Source organism: Myotis myotis, unplaced genomic scaffold (assembly GCF_014108235.1).
Source record: "Myotis myotis isolate mMyoMyo1 unplaced genomic scaffold, mMyoMyo1.p scaffold_m19_p_28, whole genome shotgun sequence".
In the NCBI taxonomy this organism is placed as follows: Eukaryota; Metazoa; Chordata; class Mammalia; order Chiroptera; family Vespertilionidae; genus Myotis; species Myotis myotis.
The window spans coordinates 1,398,545-1,418,007 of record NW_023416333.1 but is presented as its reverse complement, the minus strand read 5'-3'; the positions used below and the strand labels follow the sequence as shown (position 1 = coordinate 1,418,007).

At 42.9% G+C, this 19,463-nt stretch overlaps 2 protein-coding genes across 2 annotated transcripts in view; both read left to right on the top strand.

Moving 5' to 3' along the window:
- LOC118649184 (zinc finger protein 615-like) overlaps positions 1-19,463 on the top strand; it is a 1,009,024-nt gene that overhangs the window by 881,241 nt on the left and 108,320 nt on the right. The window lies entirely within an intron of this gene.
- Positions 3,565-15,975, top strand: LOC118649215 (zinc finger protein 211-like). The gene is made up of 3 exons (XM_036296099.1): positions 3,565-4,735; positions 5,608-5,734; positions 13,872-15,975. Exons 1-3 carry the CDS (start codon positions 4,703-4,705, stop codon positions 15,323-15,325), a joined length of 1,614 nt encoding a protein of 537 aa, XP_036151992.1. The 5' UTR covers positions 3,565-4,702; the 3' UTR covers positions 15,326-15,975.

The window sequence follows — 19,463 nt, the reverse complement described above, 5'->3', positions numbered from 1 at the left end:
ACTCATTTTGTGCATTCTTACTTTAAAAAATAAACATTTTTGTACCGGAATAATGTGTTTTAACATATTTTCCTTAAAAAAATATTTTAATTGGCCTAGCTGGTTTGGCTCAGTGAATAGAGCATCAGCCTTCGGACTGAAAGGTCCAGGGTGAGCTTCTAGTCAAGGGCAGGTGCCCAGGTTGCGAGCTCAATCCCCAGTGTGGGGCCTGCAGGAGGCAGCCAATCAATAATTCTCTCTCATCATTGATGTTTCTCTACCTCTCCTTTCCTCTCTGAAATAAATAATTAAAAATATTTTAATATTTTTAAATATCTTAAATATTTAAAAATATTTTAATTTATTTTACTAAATTAATAAATATATTTAATTGATTTTTAAAATAGTTTTATTGAGAGAAACAATGATAGCCAGGTGAGGGGGCTCAGTTGAGCTATAAACCAGGAGATCACAGTTCCATTGCCACTCGGGGCATAGGCGTGGGCCCCTGCTAGATCCCCAGGTGGGGATTGCAGGAGGCAGCTAATCACTGATTCTCTCTCATCATTGATGTTTGTATCTTTCTGTCCCCTTCCCTTCGTCTGTGAAATCAATAAAAAAGAAAATTGAGTCTTATCTTAAAAAAGAAAAGAAACATCAATGATGAGAGGGAATCATTGATCGCTGCTTCCTCCACACCCTACTGGGAATGGAGCCTGCAATCTGGGCATGTGCTCTGACAGGGAATCTAACCAAGGACCTCTTTGTGCACAGGTGGAAGCTCAAGCACTGACCCATACCAGCTGGGTGATTCATTACTTTTTAAATGCTACGCCCTGTGTCATGAACATTTTTAATTTTAACCTGCACTACTAACATTCTCCATTGCTTTCAGAACACCAGTCGTCTGATCCTGCACTAAGCCCTTGCTTTGTCGTCTTCTTCATTTTCCTTGTCTCCTATCATGGGGGTTCTTGGGTTGGAACTGTTTTCTCAGGAATGCCAGAGTGCATCTGGGTGGGCAGGGGGCTTTAGAGTCCCAAAGCCAAGGCAGCGGGAAATAGATGGGTAGTGATCAGATTCCCTATGCCCTGGATCAGGCATCCTCCATTTGAATTTCAGATTCTCTGTTATCACTGGAACTTACAGTGAAATAACCCCTTCTGCCCTGACTGGTTTGGCTCAGTGGATGGAGCATTGGTCTGCGGACTGAAGGGTCCCAGGTTCGATTCCGGTCAAGGGCATGTACCTTGGTTGCGGCACATCCCCAGTGAGGGGTGTGCAGGAGGCAGCTGATCGATGTTTCTCATTGATGTTTCTAACTCTCCCTCTCCCTTCCTCACTGTAAAAAAAACAATAAAATATATTTTTTAAAAAAAGAAAGAAAGAACCCCTTCTGCTGGTCTAAGTCAGTTTCCTCCTGTGAAAAACAGGTATGAGGTATGTCCATGCCAGAGCTATTGGAGAAGGTCCAGTGGTAAGGTGTCCACTTGTGTAACGCAGCTGTGCCTGCAGCCTTCCTTGGCTCCAGCAACTCCAGTCACTCCCTGCAGAGACATTCCCAGGCAGGCACTCCTCACTCCCCAGATGCCCGCAAGCACCTTTGTGTTTGGGTGCATTTTAGTGAGAAATGGGACCTATAAGAAGCCTCTGACTCTGCTGCATTGAGGCAGGTGCTGTGGGCATTCAGATCTCATTGTGGTGTGGCCCATATCAAATTGGTGGAAAAGTTCATTGACAGAAAAATGAAGTAAGGTCTCCAAGTTTACACCACAGACAAGTGTCAGATTCAAGGGGTTGGATTTTAACTATTATTTTCTTAGCGTCAGACACAGTCTCTACCTCAGATGTGCAGCCCTCACTGGAGCAGGTACAGTCTGAGGACCAGGGTGGCTCGCCTGCAGCTCCTGTTTCCATGGTTGCAGGTATGTGTTTCCTCCCATTCCCTTTACATCTCAGAGCACATACCCGTGGCCTCCCCGTGTTCAGGGGAACGCCATCATTTCTCAGCTGCAGTGGCTTCTCCAGGGGAACCTTCGTTCAGAGTGAGCTGTAATTTCTCTGCCTCCCCTTTGATCTCAGCAAAGATTTTGACACACAGGAGACCTTGGTTATTAGGGCTGGGTCTCTACACCTTGTTGTTGTGTCAAATATTCACTTTTAACTATTGGAGAACATTTTAAAAAGAAGATTTTGTCTATTTTTTTTTCATATTTTTTAATCCCGGAGATTTCCCTCCTCATTCCCCCCACTCTAATTTATTACCAGTGAATTTCATGTAACCCCCTTATGTCTTCTCCTTTGAGTCTAATGTATAATAAAGGTGCAAAACTGTCGTTCTCAAGAGCATTACTCAATCTGCTGTTATTTTGCTTCTTGGCAAATGTTGCCGACTTTGGTCAAATGAACATAGAAAAATTCTCCACAGGTTTGGAGATTTCTTACAACACCACCAAAAGCAATTGACTCATGTGAAGCAGGAGAACGTTACACGGAGGGGTATCAGCATCTCCCGGGACTCAACTGCCTGAAGACAGATTTATAAACACAAATTTAGAATAGACCCAGAACCCAGCAAGCTAGAGCAGTGGTTCTCAACCTGTGGGTCGCAACCCTTTGGGGTGAAATGACCCTTTCATAGGGGTTGCCTAAGACCATCGGAAATCACATATATAATTACATATTATTTTTGTGATTAATCACTATGCTTTCATTATGTTCAATTTGTAACAATGAAAATACATCCTTCATATCAGATATTTACATTACAGTTCATAACAGTAGCAAAATTACAGTGATGAAGTAGCCACAAAAATAATTTTATGGTTGGGGGCCACCACAACATGAGGAGCTGTATTAAAGGGTCGCGGCATTAGGAAGGTTGAGAACCACTGAGTTTGAGCTTTCTCCTTGGTTCCAGAGAACAGAAGAAAATGCTCAAGGCTCAAGGCTCAGGTGGCTTTGTTTGGTGTGTGTGTGTGTGTGTGTGTGTGTCATTAATCCTCACCCAGGGATGTTTGTTCTCTTTTTTTTTTTTACCCTCCCTCCCCTTACATCTGAGATTCTGCACTCTCTTCCATGCTTCCAAGTCTCTGGATCCACTCCATTCTTCAGTTAATTTTGTTAATTAGGTTCCTTCTATGTGTGAGATCAAGTGATGCTTTTCTTTCTGTGACTCACGTATTTCACTTAGCAGGATGCTCTCCAGGTCCCTACATGCTATGTGAAAGGGTTCTTACCCTTTTTTACCACTGCAAAGCATCCCATGGTATAAATGTACCACAGCTTTTTTACCCACTCATCTACTGAAGGGCACTTGGGCTGTTTTTAAATCTTAACTATTGTAAATTGTGCTGCTATGAACATAGTGCTGCGTACATTCTTTCTGATTGTTGTTTCGGGTTTCTTAGGATATATTCCTAGAAGTGAGATCACAGGGTCAAATGGCAGTTCCATATTTCATTTTTTCAAGGAAACTCCCTACGTTTTCCATAATGTCTGCACCAATCTGCATTCCTACTAGCAGTGTACTAGGGTTCCCTTTTTTCCATATCCTCGCCATCACTTGTCCTTTGTTGAAGGTAGACATTCTGACAGTTGTGAGGTGGTATCTAATTGTTGCTTTAATTTGCATCTCACTGATGATCAGTGTCTTTCACCATTTTTTCACATGTCTCTTGACCATCTTATCCACATTGTAGCCCAGGCAGAGCTGACAGTTCAAATGGCCCCAGAAGCAGATGCTCTTAAATAGTGATGTCTGTTTTTGAGACATTAACTTTGTACAATGGAGGCAGGTTAGATGAGTTAGCACTTGAGCAACCTCTGCAAACTACGTTTGGCCTGAAGGAGACAGATCCCTAATGACCTGAAAGAAGACACAATGCCTGTCATTCAGAAAAGACCTGGTCCTGAAAAAAAATACAGAGGGGCCTTGACTTACAGGTTTAATTCGTTCCGTGACGGAGCTCATAACTCAAATTACTCGTATGTCAAATCATTAAAGTGTACGAGTGAGGTGATTCTGGGCTGATGTGGAGTTCACTGTGACATTCACTGCACCAACTAGCTGTGGGGTATCTGAAGCTGGCTCATAACCCGAATTTTAGCTCGCAACTCAAAGCAAAAAATCGGCTGAGAGACAGCTCATATCTCGAAAAACTCGTTAGTCGGGACACTCGTAAGTCAAGGCCCCACTGTATGCAAAACCAGCAGCTAAAGGAAGCCAGGCAGGTGCCTCAGAAACAAACGTGCCCTAGAAATCCCCTCCCCTGAAGTCCCTGGAGGGCCCTGAGTATACTTGGTGTTTTCTTGGGCTATTTGCCTTCAAAACCAGTCCTGGAGTCAGCTAAGGAAATACTGGCTCCTGGCCCTGGAGCTTGGGAACTACATTACCCAGAAGGCCGCGCGTAGAATGCCACCAGGCTGAGCCAATGGAATCTCAGAGAAGGCGTTTCCGTTTTTCAAGTTCTGGTGGGCGGGACCGGTAGTCTTTTCTCCATTTTGTCTGAAGCGGTCAGAGGTACCTGTCACAGACTCCCGGGGAGAAGGTTGGCGAGTGCTTTTCCCCGCCTCGCAGCCCGTGGTGGGAGCCTCCATGGTGCTCACAGCGCACACGTGGGATTGAAGCTCGGAGTCGCCACCAGACCCGCCCAGGGCCGGGACAGCGACCGCCATTCCTGCAGCGGCTTCTGCTCCCGCCCGGCTCCGACTACAGAGTGCAATGGAGGCGCCGGTGCTGAGGAGCTGGGCTGAGGTGAGTTTGTGTCCCCCGGGTTCTCCCCTCACCGCCACTCACACGGAACAGGACAGCCCGGGTGCAGGCGCCTGTCCTGCAGCTCAGTCCGCCAGGAGGACCGTGAGGAAGGCGGAGGGGAGAGAGGAGTGTGGTGGCTGCTGAGGACACAGCAAGTGCAGGGCAGAGAGGACAGGGGTGACTTGCATCTGAAGGTCCCTGAGGATGTGGCTGTGAGTATTGACGGAAAGATCAGAGGTTGCAGGGAGGACGGCACAGCCTCATTCGGGACTTTCCGGGCTGTGGGTCCAACTGGGGCCTGGGGTGGTCCTGGATCCCGCCGGATTACAAGCTCTCCACACGCCATATGCCAAGTTCACGGGTGAGTCCAGCGAGATCCAGTAGCATTGGAGCAGGAAGGGGGTATAGCTGAGGGGAATGAACTTGGGGACTGAAGGTGGGAAGGGCAGAAACATTTCACTGTGGTGTGTGCACATCTGGAGGAAGTGTGAGCTTATGGTCCCTGGGACTTGTGCACATAACGAAGTATAAACCCACGCTTGGCTTTGTCTTGGAGGCAGGATCTAGGAGACTGCAGTGGTGGTGCTTGGCAGGAAGGCTGGGGCCCTGCAGGCATCGCCCAGACCTTAAATGGCATTGCCCTCTCCCCTGCCCTCCCCCAATCATTCCCACCGACCCAGCTGCTCTGCTGAGGGCAATGCAGTGAGTAATTCGACTTTGATAAGAGAGCAGCCTGCGTTGGCATTAGGGCCTGGTGCCCACACTAACCTGGTGCCCTGGAGGAGGTTGAGGTGGGGGGGAAGTTTTGTAAGGAGTAGCATTACTGCTTCTCAGAAAGGCAGCTCTGGTTTCAATTGTCTCCATTCTGACAGGTTGGCGTGACCTTTGAGGACATTGCCCTGTACTTCTCCAGGGAGGAATGGAGCCTCCTTGATGAGGGTCAGAGACAGCTGTACCTGAATGTGATGCTGGAGAACTTTGAACTTATATCCTCGCAGGGTAAGACCAGTGACCTGGGCTTGGTTTTGCCATTTCCCAGGCCCCATCCCCCAGGGTGTGCTCTGTCCTCCCATGTAGACTGTGGTACTGCTTGATTTTCCAGTTTCCTGGGTAGTTGCTGTCCTGGGGAGGGTTGGTCTATTTCCACTGCTCCCTTCTATTCCTGAAGCTCCAATACTCCCCGCTGCACTAACTTCACAGGGAAGGACCTTTGGTTGATAGTGTGATTGGAAGCCTAAGGAATTTTACCTTGATCAGTGAGGAAAGCATTTTCTATATTCATGTTGGACAATTGTACCTATTTTTTGACGAATTGTCTCTACATCCTTATCCTGTTTATTAACTATATTTTGGTTAAAGAGTCTTTTGAATACCTTGTATATTTTATATATTAGTTGCTTACTAAATACAGGAACACAGATTTTTGCATGTGCTTAATTGTTCTTTGCACATATTGCTCCCCACACTCCTGTTTGTTTGTTTTTTAATATATTCTTTTACTGATTTCAGAGAGGAAGGGAGAAGGAGAGAGACATAGAAACATCAGTGATGAGAGAGAATCACGGATTGGCTACCTCCCGCACGCCCCCGCCACTGGCGATTGGGCCCACAACCTGGGCATGTGCCCCTGGCCAGAACCGAACCCGGGACCCCTCAGTCCGCAGGCCGACGCTCTATCCACTGAGCCAAACCGGCCAGGGCCCCACACTCCTTTTTTTTTAAATATAAATTCCATGTTTTTGGCAACGGTGTAGTCGGCAGGTCCAGTGCCATCATTTTTCTAGGAAGCTCAGATGCTTGTTACGAGTGGTTAGCAATAAAGTATTTTTTTAACCTTTAACACATGATTTTTATTGAACATGTGTAGGGGTCACCTTTACATTTTATTACAAACTAGAGGCCTGGTGCACGAAAATCATGCCAGGGTAAGCCTTCCTTCTGCCTGCACCGGTTTACCTCCGGCTTCCAGCACCCAGGCTTCCCTCTGGCTGCTGGCACCTGGAACTGGGGCTTCCCTCTTGCTGCTGGGACCCATGCATCCATCTGCAGAGGGAGGCCTCACCCACCCGCCACAGCCCACTGGCCAGGGCAATAGGCTTCATTTTGGGGCAATCGCAGAGCCCCCCACCTCCCATTGATTGCCCCGCCAGTCATGGCCTGGGCCTGCCTCTGCGTACCATTGTGGGGTAATGGCAGAGCCCCTGGACCAATCGCATTGCACCTGGCTTTGCTGGCCTGGCCGTTTCCTATATAAAAATGAAGGTCATTATCCAAGTATTAGAACACAATACTAATGGAATCACTTCAATAAACATTTTTGCACAAACACATACATGACTACTCACAGTGTATCAGCTTCCACAAGAACAGTTGGATGCCAAAATGAAGGTAATCCCCGACATACGATGTACAGGCAGTCCTCGGGTTAGGTCGGACTTGACATACGTCATTTTGTGGTTATGGCGCCATCTCCCATTTATTTATAAGGAAAAAAAAGTTCCATCATTTCGACATATGTACATATGTACTTTATGTTTTTTATTATTTATTTACCACAGGTAAAAGTCAGGAATTGTTATCATTCTTTTAAGTTTTTTTTACTGTTTCACTTCATTATTACGGTGTATGTGCTCCATGTGAGTGGCAGAGGCGCTTATGTAGGTGGGTTTTAACTTTCTGCGAAAATCGCACTGTAGGAATGAATCTCCAAGGTAACCCGAGGACCTACTGTATTTAAAAAAAAAAAAAAAAAGCAGCCCTGACCAGTTTGGCTCAGTGGATAGAGCGTCAGCCTGCGTACTGAAAGGTTCCAGGTTTGATTCCGGTCAAGGGCATGTACCTGGGTTGCAGTCACATCCCTGGTAGGAAGTGTGCAGGAGGCAGCTGATCAATGTTTCTCTCTCACCGATGTTTCTAACTCTCTATCTCTCTCCCTTCCTCTCTGTAAAAAATCAATAAAATACATTTTTTAAAAAAAATCAAACTGAATGTCAGTGAAATGTCTTCCTGTGCATGGGATTTGGTCAATGACTATCATCAAGAGGTGGACATACACATTTGCAAAAGCAGAGCTTGTAGCCTGTGTAAATGACAAAATCTACCAGCTGTGTCTTATGGAGGGGGAGCTAGAAACCACCTACACAGCCATTTAAAATATACTGTGTGCGCCAAAACCGGTTTGGCTCAGTGGATAGAGCGTCGGCCTGCGGACTGAAAGGTCCCAGGTTCGATTCCGGCCAAGGGCGTGTACCTGGGTTGCGGGCACATCCCCAATAGGAGATGTGCAGGAGGCAGCTGATCGATATTTCTCTCTCATCAATGTTTCTAACTCTATCTCTCTCCCTTCCTCTCTGTAAAAAATCAATAAACTATATTTTAAAAAATAAATAAATAAATAAATAAAATATACTGTGTACATAAGACGGGGCAAAAGTAGGCTTACAGTTGTAAGAAAAACACGAGTTTCTTCTTATATTCTTAATTATTTATTAGTTTTTAAAAAATTATTGCAAAGGCATTTTTTAAAATATGTTTTATTGATTTTTTTTACAGAGAAGAAGGGAAAGGGATAGAGAGTTAGAAACATCGATCAGCTGCCTTCTGCACACACCCCACTGGGGATGTGCCCGCAACCAAGGTACATGCCCTTGACTGGAATCGAACCCGGGACCCCTCAGTCTGTAGGCTGATGCTCTATCCACTGAGCCAAACTGGTTAGGGCACAATGAAGTATTTTTAATGAAGTTATATAGAGTTTGTTTTGGGGACAGTCATTTCATTGGTATTAGCCTGCAGTATAGTATTAACATATCTTTATTGTTCATTGGGAACTTCAACTATTCGTGTGAATTTCTGTCCATATCGAAATATTCGCTTTATTGTGCTGATCAGAACCGAGTCCACAATATCTCCCAACGATTCCTTCATATTATTTGCGATTATTTTCTCCCATCCTCTAGATGGCCTTTCATTTCATTTTGTTTATTGCTGTGCTGTGAGGAAGCTTTTTTCTTTATTTGTTGCAGCCTGGACTGTTTGTTTTCTCTATTTAGTCAGGTGATTTGTGTCACATCCAGAAAGTCCCATCCAAAACAAACCTCCAAAACTTTTTATCTAGATTGTCTTGAAAGAGTTTTAAGTTGTAGCATTGCCATTTAATTCTCTAATTCAGGTTAAGTTAAATTTTATCTGTGAGGGCCAGTTTTGTTGTTTTACATGTGAATATCAATTTTTAGTAGCACCAGTCATTGAAGAAACCATCTGTTTCTTCTTCTGTGTCTTGCAGCTTTGTCAAAGATGACCTGAAAGTATGTGCTTGGGTTGATTCTGTTTTTTTGTCCGTATTTTTGATCTATGTTTCTGTGTTTCTCCAATAATACATTATTTTCTTGTTTTCTCCTTGTAATAAATTGGTGCCACCAGCTTTGTTCTTCCTCAAGATTGCTTTTTTTAGTGGAAGTCTTTTGCTTCCATACATTTCAAGATTCCCGTTTCATTTCTTTGTAAAATACCATTGGAGTTATCATGGGGATTGCATTTAATCTGTAGATAGTTTTGTGTATTATAGATATCGTCACGATATTTCTTTCTCAAATTCATAAACACAGGAAGTCTTTCAACTTATTTGTGTTTTCTTCCATTCCTTTCATCACTGTATCGTAGTGTTTAATGTACAGATGTTTCACCTTTTGGTCGAATTTACTCTTTTTTTTATGCTTTTGTAAATTGGACTACCTTCACTTTTCTATCGAAGAATTTATTGTTAGTGTGTGGAAATGGAACTAATGTTTGTACGTTTATTTTTCATCCTGTAACTTTTCTGAATTTAGTTCTTTATTCTTCTTTCATCTTCACCCATGTAATCTGAATATTTTTCCCATTTATTTTCTTTTAGAGAGAGAAAAATGAGAGAGAGCCAGAGAGAGAGAAACATCGATTGGTTGCCTTCCACATGTGCCCCTACTGGTAGCGGTATCAGACCTGCAACCAAGGTACTTGCCCTTGCCTGGGAATCTAAACCATGACCCTCCAGTGCACAGGCTGGCACTCTCACCACGTAGCAGCACAGGCCAAGATTATTTATTTATTCTATAAATTATATTAAACATATATTTTTATTGATTTTAGAGCGGCAGAGTAGGAGAGAAAGACTGAAATATCAGTGATGAGAGAGAGTCATTGATGGGCTGCCTCCTGTGTGACCCACATTGGTGATTGAGCCCGCAACCTGTGCGTGTGCCCAGACAGGTAATTGAATTGTGACCTCCTCAGTTCATGGGTCGATGCTCAATCACTGAGCCATACTAGCCATCCTTTATTTATTGATTTGGGAGACAGAGAAAGAGAGAGACGGGAACATCGATCTGCTATTCTACCCATCTATGCATTCACTGGCTCCCCCCTGCATGTGCCCTGATGGGGGATCAAACCCACAACCTTAGTGCATCCGGATCACACACTCACCAACTGAACCACCTGGCCGGGCCTCTGAATTTGTTTCAGAAGCTCATAGTGGCTTTTTTTTTTTTAATCTTTAATTTCTTTATTGGTTAAGGTATTACAAGTGTGTCCTCATCCCCCACAATTAACCCCCAACCTCCTCCCCCCCACTCATGTTTTCATCCCCCTGTTGTCCATGTCCATTGGTTTGGCTTATATGCACACATACAAGTCCTTTGGTTGATCTCATCCCCTTACCCCCACCCTTCCCTACTTTCCCTCTGGAGATTGATAGTCTGATCTCTGTTTCTCTGTCTTTGGATCTGTCCCTGTTTATCAGTCTATGTTGTTCTCTGTATTCCAAAAATGAGTGAGATCATGTGGTATTTATCTTTCTCTGACTGGCTTAATGCTCTCCAGTTCCATCCATGCTGTTGCAAATGGCAAGAGTTCCTTCTTTTTTACTGCAGTGTAGTATTCCATTGTGTAGATGTACCATAGTTTTTTAATCCACTCATCTGCCGATGGGCATTTAGGCTGTTTCCAAATCGTAGCTATGGTAAATTGTGCTGCTATGAACATAGGGGTGCATATATCCTTTCTGATTGGTGGTTCTGGTTTCTTGGGACATATTCCTAGAGGTGGAATCATTGGGTTAAATGGGAGTTCCATTTTTAGTTTCTTGAGGAAACTCCATACTGTTCTCCACAGTGGCTGCACCAGTCTGTATTCCTACCAGCAGTGCAGAAGGGTTCCTTTTTCTCCACATCCTCTCTAGCACTTGTTGTTTGTTGATTTGTTGATGATAGCCATTCTGACAGGTGTGAGATGATACCTCATTGTTGTTTTGATTTGCATCTATCGTATAATTAGTGACTTTGAGCATGTTTTCATATGTCTTTTGGCCTTCCGTATGTCCTCCTTCGAAAACTGTCTATCTAGGTCGTTGACCATTTTTTGATTAGACATGGTGGCTTCTTTTTTTTTTTTTAAATATATTTTATTGATTTTTTACAGAGAGGAAGGGAGAGAGATAGAGAGTTAGAAACATCGATGAGAGAGAAACATCGATCAGCTGCCTCCTGCACATCTCCTACTGGGGATATGCGCGCAACCCAGGTATATGCCCTTGACCGGAATCGAACCTGGGACCTTTCAGTCCGCAGGCCGACGCTCTATCCACTGAGCCAAACCAGTTTCTGCAATGGTGGCTTCTTGACAAATTTCTCTATGGAGGCTCATGTCACCTGCTAATATCAACATCTCTTATGATGCATTGTGGTTCATAGTGACAGGTGTAATGTCTTTCATTTCTTTACAATTTATTTGAGGCTTGGTTTGTTTTTGTTTTTTTTTTCCGTTAGTATAGTTAAATTTTTTCCAATTTTTTATCTTTCAAGAAATACCTGTTAGGTATTCTTGTATTTTTTCTTGTCTCCTTTTATTTATGTTTGTTCTAATATTTATTATTTCTTTCTTTTGGAACCTTTGGGTTTACTTTCTTGTTTTGTTTCTAGTTTTCTGAACTGCCAGTATTTTTGGAGGACTTTTTTCATAATGTAGTCATTTATCGTATAAAATTGCCTCTTCGAATCGCATTTTCTGAATTTATACATGAGCTTTGATAGGCTGTCTTTTCATTTACTTTGTCTCTAGACCTTTTTCAGTTCTCTTTTTTATTTGGCTACCCTAGAATTCTTACTTATTTTTTTATATTAAGTTTCAGATAGAGAGGAAGAGAGCATTATGCTAAGTAAAATAAGCCAGTCAGAGAAAGATAAATACCACATGATCTCACACATTTGTGGAATATAGAGAACAACATAGACTGATGAACAGGGAGAGAGAGAGAGAGAGAGAGAGAGAGGCATCGCTGTGAGGGAGAAACATCAATCGATCGGTTGTCTATATACATGTCCTAGACTGGTCATCGAATCCAAGACCTCGAGTGTCACAGGACCGTGCTTGAACCAACTGAGCCACACTAGTGAGGGTATTCTGTAGTTGTTTTTTTTAGCATATTTTTTATTGATTTCAGGGAGGAAGGGAAAGGGAGAGAGAGATAGAAACATCAATGATAAGAAGAATCATTTATTGGCTGCCTCCTGCACGCCCCTTCCTGGGGATCAAGCCCACAACCCCGGGCATGGGCCCTTGACCAGAATCCAACCTGGGACCCTGGGGTTGGAATCGAACCCAGGACCCTTCGTTCTACAGGCCTATGCCCTAGCCACTGAGCCAAACTGGCTGGGACCATTCTGTGGTTTTTAAAAACAAAATTTCCAGTATTTTTTGAATAACAGGCCACTATGGTCAATGAAAACAGCAGCACAATGGTTGATGGAGGTAACTCTGACCCTTGTTTTTGATTGTAGCTGTCTTCAAATATATTTGTCCACCCAGTCTTTCCAGCCATCCTTTCTATGCAGTTATCCTTATTTGATTTTCTATATTCCTGTTTGTCTTCATTGTACTCTTTTTCCCATTTCCTGTGGGGTTTTTTTAAAATATATTTCTTTATTGATTTCAGAGAGGAAGGAAGAGGGAGAGATAGAAACATCAATGATGAGAGAGAATCATTGATCAGCTGCCTCCTGCACGCTCCTATTGGGAATCAGACCTGCAATGCGGGCTTGTGCCCTTGGCCAGAATTGAACATAGGACCCTTCAGTCCACAGGCCGATGCTCTATCCAGTGAGCCAAACTGATTAGGGTTCCTGTGGGTTTTTGTTAATAGATAGCTGTCTACTTATTCTGGGATGGGAAAAGATTCTCAGATCTCTGATTCTGCCATCTTGCTGATGTTACTCACGTTGGTCTTTTGCTGTGATCTCATCTGTGCTTTGCTGTTGTACCACAGTGTTGACCATCCATCTTTTCAGTGTTTTCTTCTGTTATTTCTATCATTTATCCCGTGCAATGAATCAACTGGGAATTACGTGGAAGAATCATTGCTGCATCACAGTAGAAACATGACTTTATGAACAACACAGTAGACAAATGCGGTTTGGCCTGAATAAGGGCCTGTAACAAAACACCTGGGCTTTGTTACGTTCATAACTAGGAACCCATTTGGTTCTACACTGTTTTGTTAACCATTGCCCATTCTTCACCCAATTCTTCTTCTTCTTGCTTCTTGTTGACCCTGTGCCAACGACACAGTTTTAATAGTGATCAGTGCTCATTCTCCTTGGATTCCCAGTCCATGAATAACCTAAGCTCTCTAAACTTTTCACCTCTACCTCTTTCACAGGTCTCTCTTTAGTGCCCTCCACCGTTGGTTCATGCCTGCAGAGCCTTAGAGTGCACACCTATTACTGTATTGAGGTAGAACATCATGTGCTCTAATGCAATTGATTTTTATGGGTTAGAGCACATCTGAATCGTTCTACACAGACTCAGTTCACCAGCATGAAAGGTCCTATAGGAAGCCATTTCTGGAGGAACAACTAGCAGACCCTGCCTCTCTTCTCTGTGTCCCATCCTGTGCTCTGTGCCTTCTTTGGTGAGATTTTCACCATTGACTGACCTTTGGGGCCAAGAAATGTATAACAGCCATTTCCTCAGAGTCTAACTCACTTGTCTGTAAAATCATTTTATAGAATTATGCCTAGTTGTGACAGATAAATATTTGTGGTGAAGATACTCTGTTTTCATAAGGTCAACATGTACTTAGCCAGCGTTTCCTTTTGTTCAGGTTGCTGCTGTGGAGCAGAGAATATGGAGGCACCCACTGAACAGAATGTTTCTGTAAGAGTGTCACAGGCAAGTATTCCCAAGTTACCCTCCTTGTCTTCCCAGGAGAGCCACCCCTGTGAGAGGTGTGGGCTAGTCTTGGGAAACATTTTCCACTTGACTGAGCTGCAGGGAATACAACGCGGACAGATTCTGTTGAGGTGTGGGGCGTGTGCACAAGCATTTTATTTCAGTACAAAATTTCACCAGCAGCATGTGAGAGAGAAGACTTTCTTTAGAGATGTGGACAGGATCTCACTTGCAAAGAGCTGCAATTTCCAGGTGTCCCAAAATCATGTCACCTGTGGGGAGGTGGTGCAGGGTGTCCTTACCGGGTCAGGACATCTCCACCTAAAGGCTACTCAGACCAGCGATAGATCAGAAGATATTTTGCAATGTGGAGTGAAATTTCAAAGTGGAGAGGAATATAACAAGGTCATTGGCTGCAATCACACGTTTATTCAGGACAACTGTGTCCATGCTGGAAGTCAGTTTTTTCCGTGCTATGAATGTGGAAATTACCTTACCCAAGGTTCTAGCTTTTATGAACATGGAGAAAAGCCTTACAAATGCAGTGAATGTTGGAAATCTTTTACGACGATGCATAGCCTTCATTGTCATCAGAGATTTCACACTGGAGAAAGGCCTTATGAGTGCAGTGAATGTGGGAATTCTTTTACCAGTAGCACTGCCCTTCGTCGTCACCAGAGACTTCACACTGGAGGAAAGCCTTACAAATGCAGTGAATGTTGGAAATCTTTTAAGAGAATTGAAAGCCTTCATTGTCACCAGAGATTTCACACTGGAGAAAGTCCTTATGAGTGCAGTGAATGTGGGAAATCTTTTACCAGGAGCAATGCCCTTTGTCGTCATCAGAGAGGTCACAGTGGGGAAAAACCTCATAAATGCAGTGAATGTGGGAAATCTTTTGCCACTAGCAGTGAGCTACATCGTCATCAGAGAGTTCACACAGGAGAAAAGCCTTATAAATGCAGTGAATGTGGGAAATCTTTTACAAGAATTGATAGCCTTCATTGTCACCAGAGATTTCACACCAGAGAAAGTCCTTACGAGTGCAGTGAATGTGGGAAATTTTTTATCAAGAGCAGTGGCCTCCATTATCAAAGTTTTCACATTGAAGAAAAGCCTTATACATGCAGTGAATGTGGGAAATCTTTTACCAGGAGCAGTGATCTTCATCTTCATCAGAGAGTTCACACTGGAGAAAGGCCTTATGAGTGCAGTAAATGTGAGAAATCTTTTACCACTAGCAGATACCTTCTTTGTCATCAAAGAGTTCACTCAGGAGAAAAGCCTTATAAATGCAATGAATGTGAGAAATCTCTTACCAGGAGCGATCATCTCCTATATCATCAGAGATTTCACAGTGGACCAAGCCATTATGAGTGCAAGTAATGTGAGATATCTCTCAGCCAATCTTTTAAAATTTTCTCTGCATAAAAGAGTCAAATTGTGCGAAATTTCTCAGATGTGTGGAAAATGTTTCTTAGTTCGGTCTTAGCAATAGTATTAGAAAATTTGTGAAGTCTCGTCAATCTGAATTGTAGCTCATACACTTAATCACCTGCATTATGTAAAGTCCCCTCAAGTGACTTTGTTGTTGTGTTTTGTTTGTTTTTATGTTGGTATCATATGTATCTGTGTTACACTTTCTAACATACAGAGACATGTAGCCAGATCTATGTCACTGCACATTTCTGTTGCTGAAGGTATTTCACCTGAACCATCTATAAGGTCCCTGCAGATGGCATCAGTCACCATCCTCTTATGCCCAGCAAAGCTAACTCTGTTGTCTAATTTGTTGAAATAAATTCGGAATACCTGAGCCCTTGGTTCTTACTTGTTTCCCTATCATGAGTTGCCACATAGGACTGATTACTGTTGGCGCCAGTAAACATAATGTTGCAGGGGGACTGCCATTTTCAGGGACACACTTTCTCTAGATCAGTGATTCCCAAAGTGGGTGCTACCGCCCCCTGGTGGGCGCTGCAGCGATCCAGGGGGGTGGTGATGGCCACAGGTGCATTTGTTTTAACTTTTTTTGTATTACCTTTCTATTCTGAGTTCAATAAATAGTTTCATAATTTCAAACTTCAATGTTTCTAATTTACACCTTGCTTTACTATATTTTACGAAAAAGGTAGAAACATTAATACATATATTTTTCTGTTTAATTGCTATTAAAATTTAAAAAAATTAATTTCCAGGTGGCGCTGAGTAACATTTTTTCTGGAAAGGGGGCGGTAGGCCAAATAAGTTTGGGAACCACTGCTCTAGATGCTAATAATGACTTTATTAAGAGCCTGAGTCATCCGTGATTGAACTGCCAGTCTCCTGTCTCTTTGGTTTGTAAAATAATGAAGGCTTTTTCCTAATATTTCTTTAATCTTGGGTGTGCTCTTTACTCTATGGCTAGTTTATAAAGAGATCTGGCCTCTCCAAGCATGATCAGGTGGAAAACATTGATTGGATCTGAAATATTTTTGCCCATGGGGGAACATTATGGTGCAGAAATTAACTTAGCAGTTTTTGCCAAATTTACTTTGCTGCCCATATTTTCCTAGGAAACACTCTGGACTCTCTAGTCCTCATGTGATGTTCTGGATGCTTTGAGACACAGAGATCATTCCAAAGAAGGGGTTGCTGTCACACCACAAGTACGTCTTCTAGCAACATGAATTTATTTCTACTTTTCAAGGGATACCAAGTCATTTGAAGGGAATCACTTGTGCAGGTCTCACAGGGGGCCATGTGCCCTAATGCCTACAATTTCAAGGATGTTGGTCACTGCTTTGAGGACCACTGCATGTAGGGGAAATCCTTTCCTAGCAGAAACAGACCTAATTGTTGTTGGACAAGAGTGTAGCCCATTAGATGGAATGGTCCTCATCTAAACGTGCATCCTGGCTTTTTAAAAACAAAAACAAACTACAAGAGCTGTGTGTACACGTATCTGAGCCACTCCAGGCATGTTTATCTTCTGTGGAGCAGTCATTGTCATTGAATATAATCAGTAGCTATTGTGGCTTCCTGTAGCTTCTCAGATGTTCCCATCAGACCCATTGGTGCACTGGCAGCAAAACAAAGATGAAGACAAAGACTGTCTTTCCTCCAGGGATGTGACTTTTGTGACCCAGCCAGCATTCCAGTGGGTTTTGGTGAAAGTTCTTCATTGTTTGTTACATTTTATGTCACTGACATGAGACTCTCGCCCAGAGGGCATCAGTATGGGGATTAAATATAGTGGTGCCAACCCTGTTGTTCCAAAATAGGTGAACATACATTTGTTTTATCTAGAACCATTTTTGAAAAGCTATAATGAGTAAATTACATGTGTTAGGTATAGAGTTTCATACATCTTGACATATGCCTAAAATTGTAACCATCATTATAATACTGACCATATCTGTCACTATGTAATTGCTTTCTGACCTCTTTTAATGTGTCCCTGTTCTTCACAGCTTTCCTATTAACCATGGATTTACATTCCATTTTAATAGAGAACTTTGCTTTTTATTTTATTTATTTTTTTTTTAAAAAGATATTTTATTGATTTTTTACAGAGAGGAAGGGAGAGAGATAGAGAGTTAGAAACATCAATGAGAGAGAAACATCGATCAGCTGCCTCCTGCACATCTCCTACTGGGGATGTGCCCGCAACCCAGGTACATGCCCTTGACCAGAATCGAACCTGGGACCCTTCAGTCTGCAGGCCGACGCTCCATCTACTGAGCCAAACCGGTTTCGGCAACTTTGCTTTTTAAACTAAGTATTTTTCTGCTTTAAGTTATGTTTCATAACTGCTTGGAGGTTTATGAAAGATATATTAGTAACTCATCTTTTTTCTGGTAGATATTCTTATCTTTGAATATATCACCATCAGTTTGTCCATTTTAATACATATTTGGTTATTTCTACTAAAGCTGGTACAAACATTTGGGCACAATCCTTTATATGGATATAAGTGTTATTTACCTTTGTCAAAAACTCAGTACATAATCTGAGTTTTTGGGTAGATGAATGTTTAAATTTACTGAGATTAGCAAATTGTAATCTAAATGGAATATACCACCAGGGCCTGTGTGGCTCAGGCATCATCTGGTGCAGCACAGGGTTGTGGATTTGATTGCCAGCGGGGATAAGTGCCTGTGTTGTGGGCTAGATCCACAGAAGTGGGTGTGCAGGAGGCAGCTGGCCGATATGGCAGTCTTCCATCAATATTTCTCTCCCTCTCCCTTCTCTCTCTAAAAATTAGTAAACTCTTCTTTAAAAATAAAACTTGCCATGGACGGTTTGGATCAGTGGATAAAGCATCAGCCTGCGGACTAAAGGCTCTCAGGTACGATTCCAGCCAAGGGCACATGCCTGGGTTGCGGGCTCGAGCCCCAGTCGGTGGCGAACAGACGGCAGCCGATCAATGATTCTCCCTCATCATTGATGTTTTCATCTCTCCCTCTCCCTTTTTCTCTGAAATCAATAAAGACATATATTTAAAAAAACAACATCAGTTTCTATGAGCATGTCTTCTAAGAACAGAGTGAGTCAACCAATAGCCAAGCTCTAGGATATGCTAATAAATAATAAAGATTGTTTAAAAGTCAATAAATAAAATAAACCTTAACTGATTGTACTTTGCATTTTTCCTTCAGCTGCTTCCTGCACACCTCCTACTGGGGATGTGCCCGCAACCAAGGTACATGCCCTTGACCGGAATCGAACCTGGGACCATTCAGTCCCCAGGCTGACGCTCTATCCACTGAGCCAAACTGGTTAGGGCTATGTCGCTATTTTTGCTAAAACATCTAATCATATCATCGGCCTAATGTGCTATGAGTGTGGGCAATTTTCTTTAAGAAAAAGATATTGAGCCAAAACCGGTTTGGCTCAGTGGATAGAGCGTCGGCCTGCGGACTGAGGGGTCCCGGGTTCGATTCCGGTCAGGGACATGTGCCTTGGTTGCAGGCACATCCCCAGTGGGGGGGGGGGGGGGAGAGTGTGCAGGAGGCAGCTGATCGATGTTTCTAACTCTCTATCTCTCTCCTTTCCTCTCTGTAAAAACTTAATAAAATATATTTAAAAAAAAAAAGATATTGAAACAACAAAGATGGATGTTGGAATTTCACTCAATTTGTGCCAATTTTGCTTTATGAAGTAAATGTTTTTTGTATTAGAAAAATATGTATATATCTTACATTTTTCTTTTTATTTCTTTTTGATGATTTCAGAGAGGAAGGGAGAGACAAAGAGAGAAAGAAATATCAATGCTGACAATCATTGATTGGCTGCCTTCCCCACAGACACTACTGGGGACCAAGCCTGAAACCTGGACATATGCCCTAACCAGGAACCTAAACACGACTTCTGGGTTCATAGGTAGATGCTCAACCACTGAACCATACTAGCCAGGGTATGCATTTTCTCTTTGTCACCACAACCTGGGAAGTCGAAACTAATATCAAATTGCTGGGAAGGTCCATGATTACAGATATGAAGTAGGTTCTCCAAGTTTACTCACCAAACAAGTGTCAGATGT